General features: G+C 32.4%; 1 protein-coding gene across 1 annotated transcript in view; it reads left to right on the plus strand.

Moving 5' to 3' along the window:
* The first annotated feature begins 572 nt into the window (after positions 1-572).
* The window catches only part of LOC140432898 (uncharacterized), a 136,338-nt gene continuing 122,955 nt past the window's right edge, over positions 573-13,955 (plus strand). The window contains exon 1 of the mRNA XM_072521057.1: positions 573-951. Within this exon, the coding sequence (XP_072377158.1) occupies positions 789-951 (163 nt within the window). The 5' untranslated portion in view covers positions 573-788. The remainder of the gene's footprint in view (positions 952-13,955) is intronic.

Genomic DNA, 13,955 nt, shown 5'->3' on the forward strand with positions numbered 1-13,955 from the left:
CACCCTGTATATATATTTTGTGCTTTTATTTATTTCTTAAAATTTATATGTTTCAATTAATACAATTTCTGCAAAAACATTTTTTAATATATATTTCTTTAATTTTTTAACTTTTTAATTTGGGCTCACGAAAAATTTCAAATTTTGAAAAATGGCTTGGATTATCATGGAGCTTGGCCACCCCCGGTCTATATATTATTATACCTAAAATATTTCACCAACTTTATGATTTATCTACCAATTGACTTGTCCTGTATAATTGTTTGATCATATCGGATGAATAATTTTTTAGTTAAGTAAAAAATTACATACATTATAGGTATCTAATCCTTTCTATATCATCTTCGCAAACTCTTTCCGTCTCACCTTAATCAAAATCATAGACGATGTCAAAATTCCCAGCTAAACTGTTTACTATTTCATTCATTAAATCCATCCTAGCGGTAGGCGGCGCTACGTTCCGTCGCCCCGCCCCATTCGCTTAAAGCCACCCTAGATACGGTCGACAATCGCCTGCGTATCTCTCGCGATCGCGCCACCTATTCCATTTTATCCACTTCAGTCCGCGAGATTCGGCTTCAGACAGTACATCGTCGGGTGATAATGGGTTCACACGCTTGAAGGGCAACTGTTTCCGTAAAAAAGTGACTGAAACGCGGACATTCCTTTTCAAAGTGACATTCCCTAGGACTTAGTGACATTTCTTGAGTTCAGACTGTGACATTCCTCTCCATAGGACAAAGTTTAGTGATGTTTAAGAACTTGCTAGCTTGTAGATAATTTGGAAGATGACTTTGGAACTGAGCACTCATCCCACGATGCCGTTGGACTTCAGTAACGGGTCTAATAGGGATGATTCCGGGAGTCCCGAAGTAAACGTCTCCGATTCTCCCAATTCGAGCCCGCCGGGTAGCAGCGCCTTTACCATCGTGACACCCAAAGGGCGAGAAGGTAAGTAAAAGTTTCTATATGAATGTATATGCTAATCCTCAAAAATTCAATAAGAAATAAACGGCATAAATTATTCGCCACATTAAGTACCTAAGTTATATATTTGTTTAATAAGAGTATGTTGGGGAATAGATTACAAGCTATAACATATAAAACTTTTTATGCTCCTTCTTACTACATTTGTGTGATGTAATATGCATGATAGTCAGGTTTTTCTGACAGAAGATTACAAAAGTCTTTTTCAGTTTTAATTTCACCACATCTACAAACTTCGAATGCAACGTAACATCAAATACAAATGAGCAAGCCTTAAGGCTTTGAGCTAGAATTACACGCCTTGGTGACGGGAAATATGAGCGTCATGCACATATAACAGTAGCGTCTTCAAATGCACTGTTAAATGAGAATTTAATTGTAACGGAATAAAATTAGATGGCTGGGTCATTTTTTGCATGGGTTCATCCAATATTGCTTTTTGTCTATACGCTATGAAGATCTAAACAGACAGATATTATTGTTAAATATATTTGCTTTTTTAGTAATGTTTACCCATGCTCCAGTTTACATTTTAGTAATGGTTACACCAAAGTCATTATATGAATTCACACTGTCCAGTAAATGTCTGTCTTTCGAGTATGACAAACGCAGAATATTTTCCCATATCCTTATTATCCACTGAACTATCTTTATTCAGAGGAAACATCTAACCCAACACGATTTGAAAGCATGATAGAAAGATTTTTTTTGATTTTATATGATATACAAGGTTACCAACTTACTCAATACAAATGTCGTAGTAGCGGTTCCAAAAAAGATCCTTGCGGAACATCACTTAACTCTGGTGTTTTCGGTGACACAGGTTTGACAACTTTATTATAAAATTCTCGATTTGTTAAAAAAATTTATGTCAAACAAAAAATTTGTCCGCGAATGTCAAAGTGTTCTTAAATATACAGAGTGGGCCAAAAGTCTGGAAACGTCTAATTATCTCTTAAATGGATGGTCCAAATTAAACAAAAACCAGAGTTAGTACACATATTTTGCAATATGAATTGAAGATCTGAAATTTGGCAATGTTTGTAAGGTTGCCAGACTTCCATTTTTTTGACATCATTAGTCATTTTGGTTTTTTAAATACAATACCCTGTATATTGTACCTTTATTAAAATCTACAATTTAACACCAGTTTAAAATTATACAATAAGATAAAACAAAAGCCTTAGAAACCCTTCATCCTAATTGCCTCAATAAATCTTTTTATTCAAACTACATATATACAACTAAATTTGTACATATTTAATATAATAATTAAAAGTTTACTAAATTCCTAAATTAATGTCTACCTAATCAAGTGTTCAAAATGTCCTCCGTTGTTAATTTGACAGAAGAAGAATTGGTTCTCCAAGTTTCTTCAGAAATTAACAATTCTTTGCCTTAACTCTGCAACAATTTTAGTTTTATAAATTCTACTTTTCAAGTATCCCCAATATAAATCATCTTTAGGATTCAAATCGGGTGAACCAGGAGGCCATTCACTTCTACCTAATCTACCAATCCATCGTCTGGGAAATGTCTGACCGATCTAAATAACGCCGAACATTTACACTAAAATTAGCTGGAGCTCCATCTTGCTGAAACCTTACGGAAGATTACTACGGTCGTAGTAATTCATTTAATTCTTGGAACAACTGGATTTTGTAGAAATATACCTACGTAAGACTGAAGAGAAGTTAGAATGTATGTGGCTCTTGTATGTATGAAACTCTGCATCAAATCTAAAGTTTTATTGTAATTTATAACAATTTTTGGTCTACCTGTTCGACTGCTATCTTTTACTCGTCCAGTCTCCTCAAAGCACTTTACAATTTTTTCTACCGTCGCGTCGCCTTATTGATAGAAGACTAATTTAGGAAAGTATCGTTGAATAAATTAGCTAGGTACTTCCCGATAAAAAATTTTTCTATCGCCGTAGCTCATCATTAAAACAGTGATTCGTTTTTTTTTCATTAAAAACCCTCTTCATTGTAGAGCTTTTAAAAACACATAAAACAACTGTCAGCTTTAGTTATTAATATAATTCAGTTTACAAAACTTTTCAGTAAGCGGTAAGCTATTGTTAGTTTTACGAATTAATGTCAAAATCACAGCATTCTATATATACTGAATTACTTTAAAACTATTTGGCACTGAGAAGTTTTATTTATTTCAAAACTTCGTCACTAGATAAAATACCAACTGTTATAATATATGGCTGAACTCGTACTGTATTTCAGTAATAATATAATGTTCAGGGTGTTGAATTTTAAAAACCAAAGTGACTAATATCAGAAAAATGGTAAATCTGGCAACATTGCAACCGCCAAATTTGAAATCCCTACATCCTGTTTTTGTACAATTCGGACCATCTGCTTAAGAGACAATTAGAAATTTGTTCCACTCTATATATGATCCACAGTTAGTTTTTTCTTTCCAATATGGCAGTCTATTCATTCACACCAGAGTAAGTTAGTTATGGGTGATCGACCTTTCACAAAGCCATGCTGTTAATGGGGAATAATTTTTATATAAGCAATACTTCTAAAATTCATATACTTCCAAGTCAAGACAGATCCAGAACTTGGAGAGTTTTAAGTATGTATCAGTTGCATCCTGAAACAATAACTGAATAACTACTAATAAATTCGACTTTCTTCATGATCTAATCATTAGGTTGGTTTTAACCGTTGGACTAAGTTGTCCTTTTTTCGAACGGAGAAGATGTGTGTTCCCTTGTAATATCCTATAACATCGATCTTGTGTCACCACAATTTTACAACACGAATTTCATGTAATCTAAAGGTAATTACACCTGTATTGGTAGTAAGCTTCAAATACTCTCAAGATGTTTCACTGATGATGGACCGGCTGGACCAAAAACGTTTTGAAAATATTTGTACCTAACTTCTTGGTAATATTTTCGAGAGAAATATGACATAGGATGAAAATATTTCAAAGGTCTATAAACAAAAAAAGGAAGTTTTATTGATATATGGCATATAATCTTGTGTAATGGTGAAACTCTGGTGAAAGTCACTCAACACGCGATGGAAAGAGCAATGCTAGGTATATCACTTAAGGACAAGAAAACAAACACACGGATAAGACAGAAAACCAAAGTCACCGATGTGGTGCAAAAATCATTAAAGTTTAAATGGGAATACGCTGGACATGTAGCTAGGAGCGATCTAAACAAATGGCACAGATCAATTTTAACCTGGAGACCATACCAACACAAAAGACCCAGAGGCAGACCTCCTATGAGATGGACAGATGATCTGAAAAGGACTGCCGGGAAAAATTGGCTACAAGTAGCGTACAATAAAAAACAATGGAAAGGAAGACTTGAAGAGGCTTATGTTCAGATGTGGACGTGAATGGCTAGACGAAGAAGAAGAAGAAGAATGGTGAAACTCTAGTAACTCCAGTAAAAAATTCTAAAGATTATTAAATCAATAATATCATGAATATTTTGTTAAACACAAACTATTAACTTTCCACGGTCTGCATATTTATATGTCTTATATATATATATATATATATATATATATATATATATATATATATATATATATATATATATATTAATCTATACTAATAAGGAAAATAGTATTCATATAAGGACTACATTAGAAGTCTCTCCTAGTCGTAACACTTAAAGAGTCTTCCAAAATGAACTTCGTAACTTTGGCAGTTGGTAGCGAAGGTATTTAAGCAAAATTGGAAGAGTACACACAACAAATAATAGGAGAGTATCAATATGGTTTTCGAAACAGCAGATCACCCACAGATCATATTTTAACATTGAGGCAAACCAAGAGAATCTACTATGAGTATAATATTCCATATGCATAAGCATACGATTTAGTAAATTACTGAACTTATTAAAAGATCTGACAATTCCGAGCAAATTAATTAACCTAGTTAAAGTGACAATCAGCAATGTAAGCATGAAGATCAAATACAACGGAAAACTGTCAGATAGTTTCAAAACCCAACAAGGTTTAAAGCAAGAAGACCCTCTGTCTATCATCATCATCATCATTCTGGCTTTACAACCCTGCGTGGGTCCTAGCGTCCTCAAGAATTTCTCTCCAGTCTCAGTAGAAAAACTCAACCTAGTCATTAATGAAAAGAAATAAAAATACATGAAATTTACAGTATCTCAAATAAGATTAAGAGAAAAGGTAATCTTCAAGATCAACGAGAATGCAGACAACGCCCTAGAATTAGAACCAGTCCAGAAATTCATTTTTCCGGGAACTAACATCATACATGAGAGCAGAAAATATGACTGTAATTTGGACGCAAGAATACAAAAAGGAAATGTAAGGGCAATAAGGGAATTTCACCCAAAATCCTTACATCTAAAAATTTGCCAAGACGAGCCAAGATACATCTATACAAAACAGTCTTTAGTCCGACAGTCCTTTATGCAAGCAAAAAATGGATGCTAAACCAAACACAAAAAGAAAAAATTAATATTTGAGAAAGGAAAATATTAAGAGGAATTTTTGAAAGTATTAAAGAGGGGGAGTTATATAGAAGAATAACCAATGCCGAAATCATAAGTCTTTTAAAAGAAACTGCAATATCAGAAGTCGAAAAGCTTCAAGATTGAGATGGTTGGGAGATTTAAAGGAAATAAAGAAGAAAGAATATAAAAATAATAATAAATAGAGAGATAAGTGACAAAAGAAGAGTATGTCGATCAAGAAAAAGATGGTTAGATGAAACAGAAAAGGAGCTTAAAGGGAAAGGTGATAGAAATTGGAGAAAAAAATAAAGACCATAAAGTATGAAGAGCAATTGGCTGTGGGCCTAAAATGCCTGCGTTAGCACTATATACCTATTTCTTTGTTTCTGTAGTGTTTCGTATAATTTTTTAGTTTTTTTTTCTTTTTCAAGGGCGTATAACTATACCTATTATTGTCAAGTACCCTCTTTCTATTTTAAATCTAGTTGGTACTAATCTTTCGTTGATATAACCATAACCATTATAACTTTTATTTTATATGCATCTGTATTGCGGCCCTACTTCTAGCTCTTGGTAATTCTACTCGACTGTAAATCATTACAAAATCATCTTTTGTTCCCTTACATTTTTTCTTACGTTTCAATTATGACTATGTTTATGCTTTTCTATTTTAATTGTTCGTTAAGCTCCAGTTGGTTCTCACCCAACCCTTGTCCTTGTCCATGTTCCATGTTGCACTATTTTTAATCTTTTCGTTATACCAAATCATTTGTTCTTAACTAGCCTTGGTATTTCTCCATGAGAACTCCATTTTTTGGCACTTTTTTCTCAATTATTGCTATTTTTTAAACAATAGCAAACAATTTTAAGCAATATCTCTCGAATTGTAAGCGAAAATATTGACGCAAAAAGCAAAAATTTTTAATTTTTTTCAGGTTTTGTTAAATATAGAACTAAGCATTACGGTTGCGACTGGCTTCTTTTTGTTTTTCGAGGTCTTCAGAATGTCTCTTTATGAGACCAGCTGTTGGTGTCTTTTCTTGCTACATGTGCTACCCATTGCCATCTCAATGTCGCTATTTTTTCCATGATGTCGGTTACTTTAGTTCTTCGACGTATTTCGGTGTTAGGAATTTTGTCTCTGAGGCTTATATTTAACATGGCCCGTTGAGTTACTCTTAATTGTTCTGCCATTTTTCTTGTTATTGCCATAGTTTCCAATCCATAAGTTGCAACTGGTAGTATACAAGTGTCATAGGTTTTTTAGTTTTAAGTGTATTTTTCTATCTTTTAAAATGAAGCTCAACTTACCAAAAGATGACAATTGTGTCCTTCTTTTAATTTCTAGAGTTTGATTTTCCTTTTCGTTTTTAATTGCATGTCCTATATATATATATATATATATATATATATATATATATATATATATATATATATATATATATATATATATATATATATTGTTCTACCTTTTCTATATTGATGTTATCTATCGTGATGTTTTCTAGGCTGTTGCTTAATTTTGTTTTGTCGAGATTCATTTTTAATGAATCTTTGTTTTGGGCAATAAATATATTTATTCATATATTTACTTTCGTATTTTTAGCGTTACCGTTCATTTTTAATGACTACCTATAATAGAACACTCACCATAGGAGTCTAAAAATTCTGCCACATCATTTCCTTCCCGAAATCGCCTCGAAACGTTCGTCAAGTAAAGACATATCAGCATGAGTGTGTGTCCCATAATATTACAGCTAATTAACGAAAATACAGCTGCCGAAATAAATCCTTTGACGGTTTAAATTCCTTAAGTGGTCTTTTGTTTTACGTTTTTTTCCGACAAGCTTCGGCCATAATTATCATATGATAAAGTACATTTGTTCTAATAAATCAATTTATGGGCACCCAAGCTCAATTAAGCCTGATTTTTGACATCCTTCATTCTCACACAAAAACAAACGTCCTAATTGGACTTAATTGTTTTCGCATGGATTAAAATTGCTTTAGACAATTTTATGGGAACGACGTTTCTCGAGGAGTCATTGCCTTTTTAATTGATCAGATATTTAGAAAGATTCTTTGGTTGTGCAGCAATTCCGTCAAAAAATATATGTGCAGTAGCTACAGCCACTAAACTTTATTTGGTTTTGACATTTGACAAGTGCTAAATAACTGTCAACTGACGAGAAATTTGGTCTTAATAGATACAATATATTTGTAATTGTTAAGAAATTTTTAACTTAGAAATTTTTAAGTTTAAGAAGCTTTTTTCGTTTGGTGTACCAAACGAATTACTGAAATATTGTGGAGCAGCAATGACAGAATAATTAACAACATTAATTAATAAAATTTTAAAACACAATAAAATACCGGAAGAATGAAGAACGATCGAACTAATTCTACTATTCAAAAAAGGAGATATAAAACAGCCAGAAAACTAGAGAGGTATAAACTGGATAAATACTACCCTAAAACTTACAACTAAAATTTTACAAGTGCTAATAAATCAGAGGATAAGTTTAGTAGATCAACAACAGGGTTTTTGTAGTGGAAGATCGTGTACAGATGCAATATTCGTAATAAAGCAAATTACTGAGAAATCACCAGAGTATAATAGACCATCATTTCTCTGTCTGATTGACCTAAAGAAAGCGTTTGACAGAGTAAGACTCAAAGATGTAATTCATCTTCTGTATAATAGAGAAGTTTCCTTAAATATTATAGAAACTATCGAAAACATCTACAAAAACAACAAAATGGAAGTCAGAATAGATGGACAACTTACATAATCTATAGAAATAGGCAGCGGAAGACAAGGGGATTCAGTGATCCCCATACTCTTCAATTTAATCATGGATGAAATCATCAAAAGCGTTAACAAAGGAAGAAGATACAAAATGGGAAGTAAAAAAATACTTTATTACGCAGACAACGCCATATTGATAGCCCAAGATGAAGATAGTCTGCAAAGACTTGTCCACAGATTTAACATAAGTATAATAGAATTTAATATGCCAATCTCATCTCAGTAAACTAAAACAAAAGTAGTCAGTAAAAAACCAACCAGATGTAAAATAGAAATTGATGGCATCAGTACTGAACAAGTAATGGAAATAAAATACCTGGGAATTACACTGTCTAGCTATGGAGACCTGAATAAAGAACTGAGAGATCAAGTACAAAAAGCAAATAGACTGGCAGGATGCCTTAACAACACTATATGGTGAAACAGACACATTATCACTGAGATGAAGTCAAGAATTTATAAAGCCAGTGCGAGACCAATGATGACATATGTCTCAGAAACAAGACCCGACACAGCCACAACGCAAAGACTACTGGAAACGACAGAGATGAGAGTACTGAGAAGAATTACAGGAAATATGCAGAGAGATCGAAAGAGAAGTGAAGAAATTAGAAGAAAATATAACGTACAGTGTATAAAGAATATATAAATCAACCGCATATGCAGAATGGAGGAGACCCGTGTCGTCAAAACAGTAAGAGATAAGTCACCTATCAGAAAAATAAGTATCGGACGACCGCGCAAAAGAGTTAAAACCTTCCATAGAGATATTAACCTGCCAATGAATAAGCAGAATTGCTTATAAAGAGGAAGAAGAAGAAGCTTTTTTAAATATTTACTTCACTTTGTAAGCATTTTGCGTACACATTTGAAGTTTACGACTCTTTCCCAATACACAATAAAGTATAATTGAACGTTGAGTGATATTTTATCCTTCAACAACAAATAGAAAAAAAAAACAGTTAATATGGATATTCATATATAATTTATGTTTGTTGACCTCTATATAACTTTTTTATTAAAATTTTTTCGTAAACTTGTGAATTAACATGGAACTATCTTTAATATTGAGCAAAAAAGGTAAATCTGCTAGATAAACAAATATGTCTGCGTAAAATGCGTATTGCACATAATTTATATAAATATCTTATCTAGGTAATATTTAAAAAAAAAGATTAAAAAAGATGTTTTTAAATTCAATTTGGAAATTACTTATTTGATATTTTACTTACTTCCCAAAAGAGAAGAAAGACTATGCTAACTTCTAATCAACCTTGGGTGAAAAATACATAGTTGGCACAGACTTTAATGCAAAAAATAACTGTTGGGGCTCCAGGCTCTCAACATCTAAAGGTAAAGAATTGCAGCATGTTGTGACTGGACAGAAATGTAGATGGCACTTTACTGACAAAACCAATTACTGGAAAAGTGATGCAAATATAATCCCGGACCGGACCTACTAGATTTTTTTATATCCAGAGGTATAGCAGCAAATTTTAAAAAAATAAAGGTTGTCGAGGAGTTTATATCTGACCACTTTTCAATTCGACTAACTATTAGTGAGTAATTGTTACCACTGAAGTGAAACCCGCGTTTACCAATAAGTTTACGGACTGGGTAAACTTCCAATCAGAAATGATTGAGAAAATTGAGTTTAATGAATTTATTTAAACGATAGAACAATTGGAACGAGAAACTGAGCTATTTATGATAAATATACGACAGGATGCGTGGAACAACACACCCATAATCCAAAGAAAAACAGTAGGAAATAATTACTCCAAAGAAATTAGAGAGATGATTCAAGAAAAAAAAAGGCTCGAAAGGAATGGCAGAGGACTCGAATAACTAAAAATAACAATAAGCTAAACAGGCTCAAACAACAGCTGCAAAGAGAAATAGCTAAAATTAAAAACGAATCAATCAGTAAGACCTGAGAGAACTAACTAATGATGAATGCACCGATTACTTCTCCTGGAAGGCGACCAAAAAGATAAATAAGCCAGTTTAACATATAGCTCCGAATATACTTTGCGAAAAAAAAAAAAAAACGTGGGCAAGAAATCCCATAGAGAAAGTGGTTTTGTTCGCTGATTATTTAGAAAATATATTTCAACCAAATCCTGGGGAAACTCATGTAAACGATGAACGAGTAGATACTGATTTTAAACATACAATTCACTACTACAAAAGAAGTTCAAAAATTAATCAAGAACATTAATGCAAAAAATCACCTGAGTTTGATCTGATCAATGGTGAGATACTAAAAAAATTATCTAGAAAAGCCATAGTAAAGCTTACTAACCTAATAAATGCATCTTTTAGACTTAGATATGTTCCCAACTTTTAGAAAACTGAAGAGGTCATAATGATACCCAAAGTAGGACAAGATAACCATAATTTAACAAGTAACATAACAAGCAAATCACCTTACTATCCATAATCTCAAAGGTGCTTGAAAAAAGTATTATTCCGACACACCAATTCTGATTTTGTGATAAACACTCCACAGTTGACCAAATTCATCGAATAACTAAAATAGAAAAAGCATTAAAGGGATACTGCTGAACAAAATTTGTTCCGCAATATTCCTGAATATAGATAAAGCCAATAAACGCAGGGGTTCCACAAGGTAGCGTTCTTGACCAGGACTATACCTTTTGTATACAGCTATCATTCCGGAGAGAGAAAACATTCAACTAGCCACATTTGCTGATGATACAGCAGTCTTGACAATACGAGCAACTATAGAAGAATCTACGGTTAATCACAAAATGCAATTAATAGCATAGAACTCTGGTCCAAAAAATGGCGTATAAAGTTTAATGAACAGAAATCAGTTCATATTAACTTTACAAACAAAAAAATCAATTATCTCTCAATTATCATAAACAACAGCATTGTTCCTAATAAAAAAACAGTGAAATACTTGGGTTTAAATCTGGAGATCAAACTCAAATGGAAGGACCATGTTGAAAAGAAAACTGAAGAATTAGTATACTACTAGCGGACCAACTCGACATCGAGTTTTGATGTAAGTTTTGCTGATATTTAAGAGGGGCGGAGTCTAACGATCCATCGTTTCCGTCGCCTGGTGTAAATGTTCCAAAAATCCTAAAAATAAACTGTATCGACGCCAATTTTTTTTAATTGATTATCGATACAGTAGTTTTTTAGGATTTTCAGGAAGATTTACATTAGGAAACGGAAACAATATGATTGTTAGACTCCGCCCCTCTTAAATAAAAAACGGAAGTAAAACCGGAAGTAACTTTTTTTGCATATTTTAGATTGTAAAATGCCACGTTTAAGAAAAAGAAGTCGGTTTGAGAACTCTAACTAACTAACTAACTAAATTTATATTTAAATATTATTTAAATTTAAAAAATACAGAAAACAGTATGATGCTCCGCGCTAGTCTACACTACCGCCTACTGTTCCACTTTTTTGAGAATACGCCACAATTTTACTTTATAATAAGTTTATTTTTTATTTATTTATTTAAAATAAACCTAATTTAAAGTAAAATTGTGGCTTATTCCCAACAAAATTAATAATATATTTCTAACTAATAAATTAAAAAGAAAGTAATGCTTACCTCATTATTTAATTCTTCAAGTATTAAACTCAAAACGTAGTCTAAATCTCTCAATATCAATCACAACACCTCACACACGCTGCACTTGTTGGAAACAGAATACTTTCTTACTAAACATAGAAATAAAAAAATACCAACTCACCAGATAGTGTAAAACAGACCCCATAAATTAAAATCGGAGACAGGAGGATCCCGAATTTTGAGTGGTCATTATCGTTATTCCTTAAGTGGAAACATTTGTTGGTGCATTCCAGCATTCGAGAATTGACGCGTTGTTGCATTGTGTATAATATTAAATGAGAAATGGATTTTATTATATTTATATATATTATACAATTCTGAATTCAATCAGTAAGTATAAGAAAAAAGTAGACGCGGGCATATTTTAAAAATACATTGAAAATTAGGACTTTAAATTTTGAAGAATGAAACCTGTAACATTCCTATACTTTAGTATAGGAAAAATTCATTTTATGGCCGTCATTTTTAAACCGGTTCGAATTTTTTAAATTTTAAACCTTAGGGGGAATCTACTCAACAATCTGTTTAATTATTCGAAAAAAATATTCTCCTATCTATCACCGTTTAGGAGGAGTATTTGGCACAAGAAAAGAGCTTAGCCTTTTAGTATATAAGATATGTATTGGCTAATAGGTAGGTACTCTCAATTTTTTATCCAGAACAAAGTACTGATTTACAAACAGATATTGAAACCATTGTGGACCTATGGCCTACAATTAGGAGGCTCCACCAAAAAAAGCAATTATAGAAATTTAGAAACGCTCCAGAACCGAATACTAAGAAATATTGTAGGTGCTCCTTGGTATGTTCGGAATGACGATTTACAAAGAGACCTTAAAGTCGAATCTATAAAAAAATTAAATAAGGAAAGTCGCCAGGACACATGAAGGGAGGCTCCATAAGCATCCCAACCATGAAGTACTTCAGCTTCTTGTCAACCAACCCCAGATGCAAACGCCCAAGAGGATTAAACCGTTTGAGCTTGTGTAATGTGTGAAGTTGTGTAAGGCTAGTGTTATGCATTGTATCAACAACGGGTAAGGACGTTAGTATTTAGTGAAAAGCAGAGTCAGTGCTGTGCTGTGTAGCCACAACATAAAAGTGGACATTTCTTGTCAAAAAAGCTAGGATGGACCAAATGATCAAGTTTACAAACAATCTTAGGAAAATTAGGTTAAGGAAAAAATGCTGATTAATCTTGTAGATTGGGTGTATTCTTAATGTTTAAGACTTTTTGATATTTTTATTACTAGAGCAATTTACTGTCGTACTTCTTATGCTGTAAAGTAAAGTGGATAACTTGCTGTCGAGTTTCTAGCGATAATCCAAATCAGTCGCAAATTCGAGAAATATATATACTTTCGTTAAAATTGTAAACGATTAGGTTAGTTTAAGTAACAAAAATATAATGGACGAATTGATAAATTGTAAGACAAATATTACAGTCATAATTAAAACAAAAAAGAAACATTGAGTTGGTAAAAATTAGAATGACTATTCTTCGTTCACAAATTGTTGAGAGCACGAAATATGCCTCAAACTCATAAAACGGTCGTAAATCATAGGCGTTCCTAAGGTGTTTATTCATTAAATAATAATATAATGTTTTAATACTGTTATATATAATATTGATAATATTTTAATACTAATATATTTAGCAAAAAAACAATTAAAACTTTCACGACTAATGTTGGTTATTATATTATATTAATAAAAATAAGAATTTAACCATTAACAATTTTGTAAATAAGAATACCTTATCTCTTTGGATATTTCAATACTAATTTTCGCGTTTAATCACTTTACTAGAAAACCTGGAATTCATATCCGAAGGTACTATTCGTTGCAAGATAATTAAGATGGAATTCCCCAGATTTTTAATAATATAATTATATTCGAAACTTAACTTGAAAGGGTAAAGTTATTACGAACGAAAACAATTTTTTTGTTTAGTACGTTTTTGATCGCATGTAATTTACGGCTCGTCGGTGTTTCCGCGTCTACGGCAGTAATTAGCGTCTCGAATATTTCTTTTGCGAATTATATGCAGTGCGTGAGTGATT

The sequence above is a fragment of the Diabrotica undecimpunctata genome, chromosome 1 (assembly GCF_040954645.1).
Source record: "Diabrotica undecimpunctata isolate CICGRU chromosome 1, icDiaUnde3, whole genome shotgun sequence".
Taxonomy (NCBI): domain Eukaryota; kingdom Metazoa; phylum Arthropoda; class Insecta; order Coleoptera; family Chrysomelidae; genus Diabrotica; species Diabrotica undecimpunctata.